The 19173-nt window shown below is 33.0% G+C and overlaps 2 protein-coding genes across 2 annotated transcripts; one reads left to right on the top strand and one right to left on the bottom strand.

Annotated features, from left to right (window-relative positions):
• Positions 1 to 2139: 2139 nt before the first annotated feature.
• Positions 2140 to 2959, top strand: LOC110650536 (thioredoxin H2). Its single transcript, XM_021805545.2, has 3 exons — positions 2140 to 2383; positions 2484 to 2606; positions 2694 to 2959. The coding sequence occupies exons 1-3, from the start codon at positions 2237 to 2239 to the stop codon at positions 2826 to 2828; spliced, it is 405 nt and encodes a 134-aa protein (XP_021661237.1). The 5' UTR covers positions 2140 to 2236; the 3' UTR covers positions 2829 to 2959.
• A 2143-nt stretch (positions 2960 to 5102) lies between these two features.
• Positions 5103 to 13007, bottom strand: LOC110650545 (plasma membrane ATPase 3). Its single transcript, XM_058136470.1, has 22 exons — positions 12851 to 13007; positions 12616 to 12692; positions 12313 to 12432; positions 11997 to 12095; positions 11645 to 11782; positions 11340 to 11474; positions 11069 to 11248; positions 10702 to 10908; positions 10473 to 10592; positions 10268 to 10387; positions 9961 to 10083; positions 9775 to 9879; positions 9544 to 9688; positions 9210 to 9374; positions 8863 to 9101; positions 8630 to 8662; positions 8390 to 8471; positions 7355 to 7515; positions 6130 to 6327; positions 5857 to 6039; positions 5585 to 5763; positions 5103 to 5429 (listed from the first exon to the last, which is right to left on the bottom strand). The coding sequence occupies exons 2-22, from the start codon at positions 12667 to 12669 to the stop codon at positions 5333 to 5335; spliced, it is 2883 nt and encodes a 960-aa protein (XP_057992453.1). The 5' UTR covers positions 12670 to 12692; positions 12851 to 13007; the 3' UTR covers positions 5103 to 5332.
• Between the last annotated feature and the right edge of the window lie 6166 nt (positions 13008 to 19173).

Raw genomic sequence — 19173 nt, 5'->3', positions numbered from 1 at the left:
TAATAAATTTAATAGAGAAAGTGTATCCACTATGTAATATGTATCAATCATTGACTAAATATGCAAATTTATTGAGTAAATTAATTATAAAAGTTAATAACTTCATTATCTTTCCTTACAAATTAGATTAATCAGGAGTGCTCTATAATTAATCTATTACCATCGCACCAAATTTAATACTAGAGCAGCTTATAATTAAGTTTAATGGTAACATTAATCATTAGAAAGACATCCCAATTGAAGGTAACAAACTCATTCAATATGATTCATTTAACTTAGACATTCATCTTTACAATGAAATAAATCATTATGTGCTACTTATAATCACATTATTCAAGCTATTACGTTCTCAAATTAACTTAACTTAGCAATATGTTTTTATGCACAATTAATTAGTTGGCCACCCTAACTAACCATACATTCAATATTCATAACATAAACCAAAAGAATAGTGATACTCAATATAGAATAAATCTGGATTTTATTAAACTCAAATCAAAGTCTCATAGCAACATGTTCCATGGCTTCCCACACACTCCAAAGGATATAGAAGTGCTCCATAGGCCTAAAGGAAGAAAAAAAAAATCACATCAGCAATTAGATCAAGCAGTTGATACCTTTGAATACTCAAACAGGAAATTTGGCCTCTATGATTAGAAGAGAATTGAAAAACTCTATATCTGTATTTTGGACTCTTTTTATATAAAAAAAATAAGTTAACTAAGACTCCAAATTTGACTTGAAAGTCCTAGTTGCATTCTGACTTAAAACTCTCTCAAGAATCCTAGTTAAAGTAGGAAAACAAGTTAAAAACAATTCTCCTTATATAGATCTACTACTTGAACGACCTTGAGAACCCACACACTTTTATTTTATTTATTTTAGGCCTTAAATAAAATAATTAAACTCACAAATCAAGGCTTAAACTCCTGGTCCTACATAACTCAGCATATAGAGCTCAAACAAACTCAACATATGACACTCAATGTAATCTAGCTCAATTACTCTCAATTTTCACAAATCACCTCAAAATATATCAACTAACATCTATCTAAACCCACAATGTTAGATTCACATTCTAAATAGCGGATCACATACAAGCTCCATTAAAGTTGTCCAAAGAAGCTCAACATGGATTGATGTCCAAATCTATTCGTTTTTCATCATTAGCCTCTAAATACCATGAGTAAGATAACTCTAAGCCTATTTTGTCATTGGCTAAGTCCTCATCAAAATTTCAACTCCTTTTGCTTTAAAATGCTTGATGTATATTTTACTTTTTTTTTTTTTTTTATGTTCAATTCATCTCTTTATACTTCATAAGCTCTTTACATGCTCTTGTTAACATCTAATAATATAAAAATAAGCATTAATAAGCTAATTGAATAAGAAATAAACTCAAAAGACTAAATATGCAATAATAAAGATATGACATTTTAAGCAACTACCAATATTATAGATTATAGTCTATAAAGTTATTTTTTTCAAAAGAGTAATTTAGTGTTTTTAAAATCAAATAAACTTCACTTAACAGATCAGTTCAATCAATTTAATTTGATCAAAATTTCATCAAATACAATTTAAAAAATTCTAGAAATTATTTTTTAATTTTTTTATAAGAATAATGGAAAATTAATCTTGTTGGAAAGATAATTTGAAAAATTATTAAATGTGTCAAATTTAATTTGAAGACAGCCTTTAATAAGTTTAAGATTTAAATACAATTTTTCTCAACAATTATTCAAATTATGATATCAATAATTTATTAACAACTTTACATTTGCTTAAATATGATAAGAATGAAAATATAATAATTTTTATATTTTAAAAATTTTTAAAGATGTTAAAATTATTAAAATTTAAGATAAAATGTTTTTATTTTTTTTGTCTATTTTTATTTTTATTTAAAATTTTTATATAATAATAAAAAATTAAATCATTTAAATTATAATAAAATATACGTTAATTTTATTATTTTTTTTTAGTCAATTTTTTTTTTTTTTTTAAATTACTCGCCTCTTTCAAGTTTAATTGCGTTGTTCTAACGTCAATGGTTGAGAGGAATTGACCAGCCTGTCCAGGAAGCCGGCTTGCACGCATATACATGTGCACCTTATAAATTGCCAAGGGGTAAATCCGAAGCCCAGGCAAAGCTGGCTCTTACGGATTGTAGTTTCCAAGAGAACCTTGCTCCGTAGTTTGAGAAAGAGAGAGAGAGAGAGAGAGAGAGAGAGCAATGGGAGGTTTATTCTCTGCTCTTAATGGAGACGCTGCAGCCGCCGGCGAAGATTCCTCATCGGCGGATCATTCTGCAGTCACAACTTTCCATTCCTCTGAGCGATGGCAGCTCCATTTCAATTCCATGAAAGAGTTATCCCAGCTGGTACATATTCTCTCAATTTATCTACATCTACTTAATTAGAATTTGATATAGGGATCTGGGTATGATAGTATATTTGGTTGTGTGTAAATTTCGAGGGAAGATGGTCGTAGATTTTGCTGCATCGTGGTGTGGACCTTGTAAGTTAATTGAACCACAAGTTAAAGCCTTGGCTGCCAAGTTCACTGATGTCCAGTTTGCCAAGATCGATGTGGATGAATTGCCTGTATGTGTGTGTTTTTCCCTCTGTTATTTAATTGTCAATTTGGTTGATGTTGATTTAGGGTTTTGATGAATTTTGTGTGTGTGATAGGATGTGGCCCAGGAATTTGGAGTTCAGGCTATGCCAACGTTTGTGTTGGTGAAGAAAGGGAAAGAAGTGGATAGGATTGTGGGAGCCAAGAAGGAAGAGCTTGAAAAGAAGATTCAGAAACACAGGGCCACTTGATGCCTTCCTTCTTATGTAACGAGCAATGTAACTTTACTTTGTGTTGCTGCTTCTGCTGCTGCAAATGTGATGATAAAAAATAAACAATGATTTCCCTACTGTTAAACAATTATGCACATCTTTTCTGGTTCCCTTAATTGCCAAATGCTTGACACCAATGATTTCTTCATCTCATCTTTCACTTGGAAACAGCCTTTCTGCTGTTTGCAGAATAAGGCTGCGTACATCAACCCGAAATAATTCGTGTTCCAGTAATAGATAATTTTTATTAGTGGGTATAGAATTTTGATTATGTTGAGAATGATTTTGTGAGACATCATTCGTTATTGGAACATATTCCAAGTGAAAGATGCACATTCGATAATGAAAGACACTCATCCAACTATTGTGTGAGATTCGTTGTCAGATGAGCATGCTCATCTGACAGTGAAAGATGCTCCTCCAATGGATGTGACTTTGTCCCGTATATATTCCAGTGGTAGTAGTAGAGGGAGATGGTGATGCTAGTGGCTGCAAAAGGAAGCACAACAGCTGCCTATTTCCTGAATCCTACATTTGAAATGATGGAGGTTTTGATCCGTCTTTAGACTATTTATTACAGAATATAATGGAATGCGGTGGCTGTACTATTTCAATGCTTTATAATTTGTTTGGGAGGAAGATTTTTTAAGAAAGGTAAGGTTTTTTAAGGTGTCAAAATCTTTAAAATTCCTACTTTTTTAACCCACCTAACTGGTTGGTTAAAAAGATCGAAATGCTTTAACTTTCATTTTCTTATCTCATTTTAGAAAACTTCATGCACTTCTTCCAAACATATTCTTTATTAGATTGAGAAATAAATATTGGATTTACAAACTAGTTAATAGCATGAATTGGAATGGAAATTGCAGCTTCATTTTTTATAGGTATTTCATATCACATTCAAGTAAGGCCAGCTTAATCTAAATCCATGAATCTAATTGAAGAAAGAAAACTGATATTATCACAGTTAAGTCTCGTAATTCCACAATCCTTTCATACAGATACAAGATCAATAAATTGCAATTCATTCTTGAAATATATCTCTAGTGATTTGGAACATAACATGCCAAGATCAGTAAACTGTAATTTGATTTTGGAGTACACAGCTCTAGTGCTAGATGTGAAAAAGTAGGTGGTTAATATTCCTACTGTATGTGGATTTGCAATTTGATTTTGAAGCATACAGCTCTCGTTTTGAAGAAGAAGAAAGATTTGATCTTTGCCCTTGAGATTTGAGAGTTTTGTGACTTGAATTTTGTGGAGGAACTTGAGCCAGTATATGTCCTTGAAGTGGAAACACTCCTTTATAAAGGGTTTAGGAGGTACCCCAATTTATATAGAATTCCCCTTTTAATTTGATTAATCTACTTGCAGTTTAATTAGACCTAACTGCATCATCATTTATCTTTAAAATAAAGATGAAATTATTTAATAAATAAATACTTTAGTGACTTTTAATTTGATTCGTCAATAAAATAAATAAATTAAGTAAAAACTAAATTTAATTAACCATATAATATAATTGGCCAGTTAATATTTATTAAGCTAATAATTTAATTAGCTTTAAAAAAATTTATACTTTTACAATAAGTTCTCTACAAATCCATTCTACTTGAAAAATAAATCAAAGAACATGCTCACTTAAAATTTTTTACATTAGAACCCATTTTACAAAGTGGTGTGCAATTAATCATCCATTCATACATATTCAGCAGATGAGAACATAAGAGTGTAAACAAACCAAGCTGCTTGAAGAGCTCAAGTTCGGCTCATCAACATATTTTCAATCATTTAGATTACAAGTCGATGATCAATAAGCTTAAGCTCAACTTATTTGGAAAATAAGTGAAGTCATGCTGAGCTTTTATCAAACTAAGCCTCACACAGCTCCTATCATTAACGGCTCTAGTGAATTTTAAGTTTAGGGTTATCAAGTTTACAGCTACACAATTTTTATTATCTTAAAATAATAAGTTTAAAAACTAAATAATTTTAGTTATACGAGCCAACTCCTGGCTCATGATTCGATTAAATAAGCGAGCTTCCAAGCCTTAACGAGTATAATATAAGTAAGTTTGAATTCAGCACATTTAATTAAATAAGCCTAAAATTTATACTGTGAGCTTGACTCGTTTAGAAAACGAATTGAGATAAGCCAAGCTTGGATTGAGTTGAAACTCAAATAGCTCATAAGCTTGGTTCATTTACAGCCCTAGGAGAATGAGAACAATCAAAGAAAGTCAGAAAACAAAATAAGCTATAACAAAGTTTTGCTGCATGTATTGTGAAACACTTGATTCTAAAACAAAATAAGCTATAATAAAGTTTTGCTGCATATATTGTGAAGCACTCGATCCTAAAATATGATACAGAACTGCTGCTGGATTATTGTTTTTATACATTCATAAGATTAAATTACACATTTCACTTTCATCTATAAGAAGTATAATATACCTCTGAGGATGCAAAAACAATCTAATCTCTCAGACCGTGTATGCTTGCTGAATCGTGTCGATGTCCAGACCCTTCAGTCTCACTACTGATTCAACATGCCCTTTCAGGGTATGCAGTTCTCTTAGTCTGCAAAGGAAATTTCACACGTTTAACAACCCTATCATTCCATAAATAGAAGCACATTTATCGTTTCGCTAAGTATAGAATATATGATTGACACGTGAGTTGCAATATTATGATTTCAGATGAAGATCATATTAATTCATTGTGAGAAAGCATACCTTGCAATCTCAGCTCGTCGTTTTGCCTCTTCAGCCATCTGATTAAGTTCTGTGTAACTACTGCGGTCGTTGAACATCTTGGTATCAGGTGGATGCAAACCATGCAGGGTCCTTTGTGCATGTGCCCATTTAAGCTCACGTTCTTCCTTCCCAAAATCTTTTTTGCTTGTGAAGGCAATCTGGAAAACACAAAATTTCATCATAAATTGTCATTGATACTGTGAAAGGTTCCACAGATCAAAATAACTTCATTGAACCAGTGCCATTTGTACCCTTTGCTCAATGACAAGATCCCAAGCTTTCCCACTCAAGGCGTATCGGATGAAGAACTTGATAAAATCAAGTGGGAAATAGAAGATAAGGTTGTAGAGCCAAACAACGCCAGCCCAACCCCACCCAATGCCCTCAATTGCAGCGAAGCTCCAGTTTGCATAGACAGCAATCAAAGTAGCAATCTGCCCTTGAAAGAAAAGCAAGTAGTAAATCGTATGTTCTAGTAATAATTGTACGTATAAGAAACAGAGTTCCAAATTAAAATTCACTACCAGCTGAGCAATAACAAAAGCTGATACAAGTAAAAGGCCAGGACGTTCAACAAAAGACCAACTCCTAGATCGAGTCACAAATATGAGGGCCTGGCTAATTGTGCTCACTTGCAGGTAGACAGCTGAGGCAAGCTTTCTAAAGTCTTCCTCATCCTTCTCCTCATCCTTCTTCTGAAGGCTCGAAACCCCAAACGTTCTCTGAGAATTATAGATGTCAGCCTAATCATTCAGTATAAGGTGAAAAATAATCACATGACCAAAAGCAAAGAGGAAAAAATATGCATTGACAACTCTACAAGATAATGTCCGATCAAAGTAGGTGTTAGAATGACCTAATGCAATCACATACAATTGTAAAATCAAGTTTATGGCTTTTAGTGCCTTATTGAAGTTCTAATTACCACCATAAAGAGGGGAAGTCAAAATGCCCATTACAGTCGTCTATTTAGCTTGACAAAAAACACTAACAAAAATCTGCAAAATGATTGGAAAATACTGAGCTAACTGTGATAGTCACACACACCGCACACATCTCAGAACCCGTTTCCATGATGCGTCTGTGCAATTTTACAAGGATAAAGGATTTAAATTTCATTCCTCTTTTTCCAATAATCTCAATAGAAGGACAGAACAAAAGACCAAGCTTAAGCAGTTAATATCATATAAGTTATGACAATAAAGAAACTTGCACTGGATTGATTCCAATAAGCTATAACACTATTCATGTTGGAGATCCAAGACCAAACAGAATTAGGATTTAAAATTAAATATGAAGTTTAAGCAGAATTTACCAGGAAGAAATTGAAAAAAAAAAAGGAAGAATTTTGGTAGTTTAAGAGTCCAACTTAAAGTTGGAATTGGAAAACATTAAAGTCCCAAATTGGACTTGACTTGGTGGCCTATAAAAGCATAAAGATGGTTGGCCAAAAATTTCCTCAAGTTGAGAGAAGCAGGCCACCGAATTTGTGAGTTGACGTGGGTTGGAGCATGTACCCAAAAAGTAGTTGTAAGAGGTGCACCGAAAACTTGTGAGTTTTCTTTGAGTGGATTTGTGAGGGAGAAAAATAATTAGTGATTGTAATTATTTTTCTTTGTTAGTAGATTTGTTGCAGAGTAGACTTACACCGAATCACCTTAAATTTTTTTGTGTTTTATTTGTGTGGGTGTGATTTTCACTACAATTCAAAAAGGGATTAAAAAGGGATGACAATAGTTTATATCTCACAGGAAAAAAATCTGTCCTGTATGCCGCCCAAAAGAAAATGACAGTCATCATAGCCAAGTAGCCACCAAGAATGATTCCAGTTGTAAATATTTCTGCCAACTTCCAACTGTCTGGCTGAGGAGATGGTTTCACCCTATCCTTTGATATTGTCATAATCGTGCCTGGCACAGTGTATGTGTCATAAATATTAATAGAAAGGTTAACCAAACACCAGCTCGAAGAAAAATAAAATGAAATAACAAGTTATACAGAAACAGAAACAGGCATTATATACAGCATAAGCAAATTGTAACACTCTCTTTTTATTTTTTTTATCTGATAATAATTTAATTAAGAGAAAGGAAGGAAATTAAGGTGCAGAAGAAGGTATCCTCCTATGAAACCCAAGCAAAAACATAAAACAAGACTAAAAGAGTAACACTCCAATCAAAATAAATAACATTAACAAAAACTCACTGAAAATTCATGAATCATAATCCCACAATGAAGCTAAAAAAACAACAGGATAATTTATAACTAAATCCCTGAGGTATAGCAAAACCCATAGGTTAGTCCCCAATATGTTTTCAAGGACCAAATCATTATTTAAAAACGAACCAGGGACTAACCTGTGGATTTTGCTATACCTTAGGGGCTTAATTGTAAATTACCCATAAAATAATAACAACAGATTGTCCCACAACAAATCAAATGACATTTTGAAAATATGTTAATTTCTCTCCATCCAAAAATTCCACAATACTGCCAAAAACTCCACAATACTGCCAAAAACACACACTTAGAATTCCATAGAATTTTGTCATCTTTCCAGCCACCAAACCCTCTCCATTTTAGTATAACTAAGATCCCTAGCATATCCAATGTTCCTCAAAAATTCTGAAAAGCTGATTCTGAATTGCCAAGGCCAACAAGTTCTCATCAGTTTTATCTATTCTCAACCAAAAAAAAAAAAAAAAAAAAAAGAGAACCCTGATAAATGCATACTAGAGAAAGCAAATAAACCTACAACCACTGTATCAAAATAGAGATACAAACCATCATTGAGGATAGCAATGATGAGCACCATGAAGGGTGGGAAGTCAAACTGCCAGATAAGTGCCAGCAACATGAAGCCAAGCTGCGAGAAAAGAAATATGAGAAATAAGCAAGTTATATTGAGAGTAACCCAGAATTATTTTTCGGACTACAATTACAACACCAGAAGTGCAATTTTAGCTAATAAATTAAGTGCTGTTGTTTAATAGAAGTTTATAAAGCTAACATCAAACAACATACCACAATACGGATTGTAATCGAGACTGCATATATCTGCCATAAAAGAATATATAAACAATGTTAATGAACCATAATATTGATTTAGTTTTTGTAAGTTTAAATTGCAGATTCTCGATTCAATGAGTTGGCATTTAAGTTCTATAGGAAAGGACATGTAACTTTTTCTGATCCTAGGCAGCCCATAATGTGATAAATTCTGAAAAATGAATCTAGTAATTGGAATTTAAGCTCACTGTGTAATTTTTCATCCTCTGGAATATTGCACGACTAGTTAGGACAGCACTTATGATAACACTGAGACCAGGTTCTGTTAGGACAATGTCAGAAGCACTACAAGCTGCATCAGTTGCATCAGCAACAGCTATTCCAATGTCAGCCTTCTTAAGGGCTGGAGCATCATTTACTCCATCACCAGTCATACCACATATGTGTTTCCTAGCTTGTAAACGTTTGACGATCTCATATTTGTGCTCTATTCAAAAGATGAAGCAAAGCCGATCAAATAAGCAAAAGCATCAGATGGAAGGAAAACAAAACAATGCATTGTAATTCAGCTTAAAGGAGAAAAAGGATGAAATACCAGGAAAAACACCAGCAAATCCATCAGCTTTTTCAATAAGTTCGTCAACAGGCAAAGCAGCAATTGACTCATCCTTATTCTGTCCTAATAAGGCTGATGAAGGATACATATTGGTTCCCATTCCGAGACGCCGTCCTGTTTCTTTTGCTATTGCCAGTTGATCACCTAATAGAGATTGAAAGCATCAGGTATATGAATTGTCAATCAAATTTATCAAAGAACATTCAATAAACAAGATTGAACCTCCTACAAGGACCTAGCAAAGGTACTGAAGAGTGTCCAACCACAAATATTATAATAATAATTTCAGAAAAAAAAATAAAAGAATATGTACCTGTGATCATTTTCACATTTACCCCGAGATTCAATGCCCTCCGAATAGTCTCTGCACTATCATGTCTAGGTGGATCAAACAGAGGCATGAGGGCAATAAATTGCCATGGACCTCCTAAGCTTTCCTTTCTACCTTCAGGAACTTCCTGCGCATAAATTGATAACAATAGCCAATAATTTTGACTGAGTTGACACTATGATAAAACATAAAGACATGGGTGATACACTTTACCTGGTATGCCACTGCAAGAGATCGCAAACCCCGTTCCGCAAACTTATCAATCACTGCATGAACCCTACGTTCTATCTCTGATTTGTTGCGTACAAGATTCAGAATCTAAAAACCAAACCGCAAACATGAATTTTTGCAATATGGAATTGCCAAAACATCAAAGTATATGGCTGCTTATGGCCATACCTGCTCAGGCGCACCTTTGCTGACGCGATGCATTTTGCCTTCACTATCAATATATGTTAGAGCAGTTCGCTTGTCTGTTGGGTTGAAAGGGAGGAAATGAATTTCTTGAATGGCAGCTCGTGCCTTGTTGAAGTCAGAAGCCAAAACAAAGTGAAATGATAAATAGAACGGCCAAGACTAAGTAGTATGGTTTAAACATCTTACAATTTATGGTGACTTGTCTCAGTTATTCAACCTCAAAGAAAATAAGTTGCATTTGCTAAGCAAAGTGTATGCGTAGAAGATATTATATTATCTATCATTCTACCTCTCTTGGATCAGCCAACATTCCCACTATTGCAGCATCTATTGCATCCTGGTTCTCCACTCGAGAGGCTCTAGCAGCCATCAGAACCACCGTATCGGCATCAACTCCTTTAGCAAAGATCTGTGCATTTAAATCCATGCAAAATGTTGAAACAGCAATAAAAACTTAAAATGGAATCATGATTTGCAGCAATATTAAAACCAACCTCAATCAAATTCTTATCAACTGTAAGTTTATTCAAGGTCAGAGTTCCAGTTTTGTCACTGCAAAGAACATCCATGCCTGCCATTTCTTCTATTGCTGTCATTCGTTTTGTTATAGCTCCCTGCAATAATTAACAAAGTATAGATCAATACATACCTGACACCACCAAACCAACCATCAAATACGATCATCTAAAAGATTGCAATGCTGTGATATCCACAATTACCAACCTGCTGAGATAAACGATGGGACCCTATCGCCATTGTCACAGATAAAACTGTGGGCATTGCAATAGGAATTCCTCCAATGAGAAGTACTAGTAAATTGTCAATTCCTGGACGGTATTTGCGGTGTTGAATTGGGTACATAACAATTATTTCTATTATCATCCCCACAGCTATGGAGCATATACAGAAATTCCCAATAGCAGTCAATACCTGTTAAACAAACACAAGCACCAGAACTATGTCAAATTAACAATTAAGAGGCATAAATAAGCAAAAGGGAAAACACCTTCCTTAAATTTATAATATCATATCCCCTTCTCTTTTCTGATAGCCATGTTGAACAAAAGAATGTACATTGGGATCTCCTTACCTTTTGAAAGTGTCCAACTTGATTTGTCGTATCCACGAGATGGGCAGCCTTCCCAAAGAATGTATGCACCCCTGTGGCAATGACCACAGCTTCAATCTCTCCTTGCTTGCATGTAGAACCTGAATAAACACTGTCACCAGGTCCTTTTGTCACAGGAAGAGACTCGCCAGTAAGAGCAGACTGTGATCCAATATAAAAAGAGGGCCACTTGAGCATTTCAACTTAAACAAACCCAAATTTAATCAACAGAAAGAGCAAGTTGCCAAATTACCTGATCAATTTTTAATGGATCACCTTCAAGAAGACGAGAATCTGCAGGAAGGATGTCTCCAAGCTTAATGCTGATAATATCACCAGGAACAAGAATGGAGGCATCCTCCTCAATCCACGTCCCATCTCGAAGGATCTGAAACAATTCAGTTAACAGGAAATGAACAAATGCGGCCGATGAGACAAAATATTTAACAAGCTGAGCTCAGAATAGAATGCTGATAATGAAGAATCCAATGCATCCATCCAATAGCAGTGAAAAGCTATATAACAAAGAATAAGCATAAGAGGTTCTTCTATCCATACCTTGGCTTTGGGAGCAAGACGGGCCATGAGAGCAGCAGCGGCATTACCAGCGTTGTTCTCCTCTATAAAACTAATTGTAGAATTGATGAGAAGCAAAGTGATAATTCCAACAAAATCCTGCCAGTCAGGTGGTTTCCCCTGGAAATTTTAGAAAGAAGTATGAGGTTCAGACACTCAAACAAAAAGAGCTTGGTGTTGCCGAGAAAATGAAGGAAATATCTAGGCAAATTTCTCGCTCTATCTTTCCCTCTTTCCAAACTTTTATGTGTGTGTTTGCATGGGCTCAGTTTTGAGGGGGAGGTGTCCATTTTCTCGGCAAGCAAACAACAAAAATAAGATAAAGCATTCTCACTCCTCCATTGGCAAGTGCAATAGCCATGATAGCTGCTGCCTCCATCACCCATGAAAGAGGGTTCCACATAAAACCCAAGAACTTCAAAATCTTGCTCTCCTGCAAAACAAAACCAACCCAAAAGATATGGATTAGCAGTTGTCTTCAGAACCAGAGAGAAAGAGGAGATGAAAGAAAATTGGCCTTTTTGTTTTTACAGAAAATTCAATGGAAAACAACTTCTGCAGAAATTTCTACAGAGACCATTCAATTTATTTTGCATATTATATAAATACATGAAAAATCCGTGAGCAGAAAACAATTCATAGTCTTGAACCTGCTTTTCCTCAAGCTTATTATATCCAAAAATGGCAAGTCTCTGCTCAGCAGCCTCTGTAGTGAGACCATTTGAATTACACCTCAGAGTTTGAAAAACCTCTTCAATTGGCACGTTCTCCTGCGCTCAGTCACAATAATGAACTCAAAACATAAAACCCAGGAAGCAAGAAAACCCAAAATACAAAACTCTTAAAAGGCAGAAATATCAAAAGGGTGAAGTTCTGATTAACAAATAGAAAAAACAGAGAGATGGGTTCAGCTTGCTCTGTTTTTTTTCTTTCTTTTTTGTTTTTATTTGTACCAAATCTACAGCTTCCTTCAACACAGCCTCCAAAGTTTCAGCTTTGTCACCCATCTTAATCTGTTTTTCACAGAGCTCTGCAAAAGACAGGTGAATTCTCTCAAACAAAAAGAAGAACGAACTTGAACATAATCAATAATATCAAGAACAAGAGCCAGAGAACTCTGTTTCACCTCTCTCAGAACTCTGTTTCACCTTCTCTCTCTTTCTCTCTCTCTCTCTCTCTCTCTCTCACCTTGGAGTGGCAGCTTTTTGTGGCACTATTGTTCCTCTTGCGGATAAATAGCTCAAACTAGACCATGTACTTGGCAGGTACACCCGGCTGCTTCTATTACAGTTCCCCACATTCTCCTCGACTGTTGTTCTTTCTTTCGGTAAATTACAACTAGTAGCGTGCGGCCTCACAACTAGATTCGAATTGAAATTCCGGTATAATTTCAGATTTGATTCTTTATTATTTGAGTTTTAGTTTGGTATAGTCAGTGATTCTTCAATTTTACTTCGGTTTAATATAATTTTAATTTAACTTTTAATTTTTTAAAATAATTTTATATAATTTTTTAAAAAAATATATTTAAATTAATATTTAAATTTTAAATAATATTAAATATTTTTAAATTATATAATATTTAATTATATTACATACGTAAAATTTAAAATTAAATATATAATATAATAATATAAATATATTTTAATATATATTTTAATTTTTTATTAATTATATAATATTTAATTATAAAATATAAATATGATTATAAATTAATATATATTATATAATAATATATTTATAAATAAAAATTATAAGATAATTTAATTTATTTATAATTAAAATTATTATGAATATATATATATATATATATATATATATATATATATATATATATATATATGTGGTTTTCACTTCAGTTTTGATTTAATTTCAGTATAGTTTTAATTTTTCTTAATAAAAAATTAAAACTGAATTAAAATATCAAAATAATTTTAATTTAGTATAATTTCTATAATTCAATATGATTTTTTCGCTACATTTGGACCTCAAGAATATAAATAGCGCTAATTACAACTTGCTCCCTTTTATTTTGCCAAAACTTATAGACAAATCTGTTTTTTTTTTTTTAATTTCAAATAATTATATTTCAAATTCTATTTTAATCATTTAATCTAAATTAGATCTTTATTAGTAAAAGATTAAACAATTAAAATAATTTTAGTTTTAATTTGAATGAAAAAATTATTTTATTCATATATATTGAAAATTAAGTAACATAATTATCTCTCTATATATATAATAAAAAACATTTTGTGAAAAAATTATTTACTTATTAAGAAAACACAAGAACTCCGCCTAAGTAGTTTGCGCTTAGCCGATCCTAAGCCCGGATAAATGAGGAGGGTTGCGGTAGGTGACAACCAGCGTAAAAATTTCATCACACCTTATGATATGGACTCAAATGACATAAACGTTGGGGCGTCCTCTACTAACGACGCGCTACATCGGAGCCCGGGTGTGGTAAGAAATATGCAAGGGTGTAGGGTGTTTACCGAAAGTGATGCGCCATACCGGCTCCCGGGTGTGGCGTTAAGTGAGCAAGGGTTCCCACATCATGGACGAGTATGAGTAAAGAAGTTAGTCCATAGGATAGATAATATAACAGATAGTGGAACAGAATATAAGATAGACATAAAAAATAACAGAAGATATTATAGAAGGAGACCAATTAGGAAGGAGCAGAATAGGAGGAGGATCAGGGTCGACACTTGTAATGTTGGATCACTTACAGGAAAATTAATGGTGCTTGTGGATACCTTGGAAAGGAGAAGGGTGAATATTGCTTGCATTCAGGAGACTAAATGGGTAGGAGAGAAAAGTAAGGAAGTGGGTAATTTAGGGTACAAACTGTGGTTTACCGGAAAGGAGAGAAACAAGAATGGAGTGGGCATAATCATAGACGGGACATTGAAAGACGCAGTAATAGCTGTGAAAAGAGTATGAGATAGAATTATACTAGTAAAGCTAGTACTAGAAGAAGAAACAATAAATATAGTTAGTGCTTATGTCCTACAAATAAGACTAGATAGTAAGAGTAAACAAAAGTTTTGAGAAGATATGGATGATTTAATGCAAAGCATACCGAATGAAGAGAATGTTTTCATTGGTGGAGATTTGAATGGACATGTAGGAAGTGATAGACAAGGTTATGAGAATGTTCATGGAGGTTTTGGTTTTGGCAGTCGAAATGAGGAGGGAAAAAGCATCATAGATTTTGCTATGGCATACGACCTAATACTAGCAAATACCTACTTTATAAAAGGAGAGTCACATTTAGTGACTTTCAAAAGTGGACAATATAGAAGCCAAATCGACTTCCTCTTAACCAGGAAGACAAATAGAGCTCTATGCAAGGATTGCAAGGTCATTCCAAGAGAGGCTTTAACAAGTCAACATCGGTTGGTGGTCTTGGATGTCAAGTTTAGGAACAATTCAAGTAAGGTCAGAAGAAATAGTGTAGCTCGAACAAAGTGGTGAGAGTTCAAAGGAGTAAAGCAAGTGAAGTTCAAAAATGAGCCTATCGAGTCCGAAGTATGGAAGCTAGGTATGGAGGCTAATGATATGTGGATACAGATGGCATCAAAGATTAAAGAAGTAGGTAGAAAGTACTTGAAGAGTCTAAAGGACATGGACCACCTCAAAAGAGAGATGGTGGTGGAATGAGGAAGTACAAAAGGCAGTGAAGAGAAAAAGGGAATAGTATAAGAAATTACCTAAATGTGATAATAATGAGGCATATGAACAGTACAATATAGCAAAGAAAGAGGCAAAAAAGGCAGTTAGTCAAGCAAGAACACAGGCATTTGAAAAGTTATATGAGAAACTTGGAACTAAAGAAGGGGAGAAAGATATTTATAGATTAGCAAGGAGGAGAGAAAAGAAATGTCAAGATCTTAATCAAGTTAGGTGCATTAAGGATAAACAAGGAAAAGTGTTGGCGAAAGATGAGGACATTAAAGAAAGATAGAGAAATTATTTCAATGATCTCTTTAATAATAGTCAAAATGGTAATAGCGTGAATATAGACTATAGAACAATAGAAAAGAATGTGAATTATACTAGAAGGATTAGATCTTTAGAAGTAAAGGAAGCACTTAAGAGAATGAAAGTGAGTAAAGCCTGTGGACCCGATGAAATACCAATTGAAGTGTGGAAGTGTTTGGGAGATATGGGAGTGGCATGGTTAACTAAATTATTTAATAAGATTCTAAACTCAAAGAAAATGCCTGATGAATGGAGGAAGAGTATTTTAGTACCTATTTTTAAAAATAAGGGAGATATACAGAGTTGCTCAAACTATAGGGGAATTAAACTCATGGGTCATACTATGAAGTTGTAGGAGAGAGTTGTGGAGCATCGACTACGTCATGATACTTCTATCTCTCTCAATCAATTTGGTTTCATGCCCGGTCGTTCAATTATGGAAGCGATCTTTCTCATTAGAGGCTTGATGGAGAAATATAGAGATGTGAAGAAAGATCTACGCATAGTTTTTATTGATTTGGAGAAGGCTTATGATAGTGTTCCAAGAGATGTCTTATGGAATGTGTTAGAACAAAAGAGGGTATCTATTAGATACATTCAAGTATTGAAAGATATGTATGAAGGAGCAACTACTATTGTGCGTACAGTGGGAGGGGACACAAGAGATTTTTCGATCTCAATTCGATTACACCAAGGATCATCCACAAGCCCTTACCCTTTAACATTAGTTTTAGATGAATTGACGAAACATATACAAGAGAGTATTCCTTAGTGCATGATGTTTGTGGATGATATTATTCTGATAAATGAGACACGAAAAGGAGTCAATAAAAAGCTAGAGCTTTGGAGAAGTATGTTAGAGTCAAAGGGTTTTAAGTGAAGTAGAATGAAGACAGAATATATGCATTGCAAGTTTAGTGAAGGCCAAACGGATTATAAAGAAGGAGTTAGTTTGAATGGAGTTGTACTGTCCCAAAGTAATCACTTTAAATATCTAGGCTCAGTCGTTCAAGTAGATGAGGGATGTGAGGAGGATGTTAGTCATAGGATTAAAGCCGGATGGTTGAAGTGGAGACATGCCACGGGAGTTTTATGCGATCGTAAGATTCCCAATAAGTTGAAAGGAAAATTTTACCGTATAGCCATACGACCGCTATGTTATATGGTAGTGAGTGTTGGGCACTGAAAGAGTCATATGCGTCTAAGATAAGAGTTACAGAGATGTGAATATTAAGGTGGATGAGTGGCCATACTAGACTAGATAAAGTCCCTAATGAGAGTATTTGAGAAAAGGTAGGAGTGGTGCCAATTGAAGATAAGTTGAGAGAAGGAAGATTGAAGTGGTTTGGTCATGTGAAGCGTAGACATACGGAGGCGCCAGTTAGACAAGTAGAGCACATTAGGTTAGAGGATAGAAAGAAAAAAAGGGGTAGACCTAAATTGACTTGGAGGAGAGTAGTACAACATGACCTAGAAGCATTACATATTTCTGAGGATTTAACCCAAAATCGTTTAGAGTGGAGAAAGCAAATCCATATAGCCGACCCCAAAATTTTGGGATAAAAGGCTTAGTTGAGTTGTATTAAGAAAACACAAGAAAAGTAAATATATGTTTACTTGATTAAAGAAAAAAAAGAAAAAAAAATCAATTAACATTTAGATAATAAATTTACTTTTTAAGTTATGATTTTTTATGCTTAGAGAGATAGAGGAAAATTTGATTTTTTTTAATTAAAAATTCTATTTCAATATTTTAGCAAATAAATCTAATTAAACTTTTTTTTAAAGAATTTAATTAAACATAGTTAATTTAAAAACTTATTTGTTTAAATATTTAATTTAAAAAATAAGATAAAAATAATATTATAATGGTAATATTGATAATAAAATAAATATTTTCCTTGTTTTGTGCATGAAAAATGCAAATCCTAATACAAAGCGTATAAATTTCTTACCTAACCTCAGTTTTGGCGTGGTATGGAACCAAAATCATTTCAATATCATTATTATGGGTCAAATTAAGACAATAAAATTTCAATCATTTAACCCAGTTTTACATTCTGTATGCATTGAGGTTTTGGATAAAACAAGCCATAACTCCATTGTTAATTCTAACGGAATTTATTACATAAGCATAGCAAATATTCAAAATTTTTCAAATTTTTTTTATAATCGTACTTTAAACTAATTTTTTTTTAAAAAAATTATATCTTAGACTTTAAACTTTAGTTGACCCATTTAATATTAATAGAAATATCAAGTTAGCAGTTCTAATCCCCAAATTATACTCATTAAACCTATTTTATAATAAAAGGAAAAGAAATCATTTTCAATAAAATTGATACCACTTTCACTAAGAACATAAAAGTTCTCTTGTACCTCCCCACTCCTTGGCTACTAGCTCTCTTCAACCTCCAAGCCTTACAAAATCATTTAACATCAATGTCGTACACCCGCTCACTCTACCAATCACCAACCTTCCCTTCTGCCTCAAAGCATAAAACTTCTTTTAATCATCTTTTATCACCTCGAAAAAGCCATCATCACCTTTATAATGCTTACCTCTAATCAAACCAACTTTGCTCTTATAAAAACTCAATTTCACTCCCTTATCAACATTTCCTCTCAGCAACTCAATCAAACCCGCATTGACAGCCCTAAAACATAACCCATTAATTCATTAATTAGGATTTATTTTATTGTAAATTAAGTTTAACTAGTTTTAATTTCAGAAATTAAAAGTGATAACCTAACATCCCTATTAGTATTTAACGGGATAATTAACAATGAGGTTCAATTCTATTAAATTTTAAAGTTTAGGGTCATACTTGTTAAAAAATAGCTTAGGGTATAATTGTAAAAAAGGTAAAGCTTGGGGGTTTTTTTTTTATATATTTTAACTTTAGAATTATCGGTACAATGGACAATAGGATGCAATTGTAAAAAAGTTCAAAATTTAGGATATTTTTATTAAAAAAAATATAGAGTAAAATTATAAAAAACTTTAAAGTTTAAGATTTTTTTTAACATTATCCCTTTTAGGTATTATTAAAAAAGCATTATTTTATTAAGGAAAAACTTTGTTATCGACTATTCTTGGAGCATTAACTAAAAGATAAAATATTCAATTTTATTATTATATTTATTAGATAAGTTCAATTTAACTCATTTTTAATTTTTTATCTAAATTAATTTAAAATTTTTAATTTAAACTCAATTTAACCCTAAAGTTAAAATTTATTGTCCAAATTTCTTTTTTTTATTTAAATGAAAAATAAGAAGTTCAATTTATGATTTTTAGGCTAAATTTCAATTTATGGTTTTTAGGCTAAATTTCTTGATTTAAATCAAAAAATTAAGAAAATCAAGAAAATTAAGAAATTCAATTTCTTGATTTTCTTAATTTTTTACTAAGTTAAGCTTAAATTGAAAATTTTTAACTACTTTAGACAAGAAATTGAAAATGTACTAAATTGAATTTCTTCAATAGTTATAAGGGTGAAATTGAGCTTTAAGACTTAACT

Source organism: Hevea brasiliensis, chromosome 15, assembly GCF_030052815.1.
Source record: "Hevea brasiliensis isolate MT/VB/25A 57/8 chromosome 15, ASM3005281v1, whole genome shotgun sequence".
NCBI classification, from domain to species: Eukaryota; Viridiplantae; Streptophyta; class Magnoliopsida; order Malpighiales; family Euphorbiaceae; genus Hevea; species Hevea brasiliensis.
This window is presented reverse-complemented; position numbering and strand designations above follow the sequence as displayed.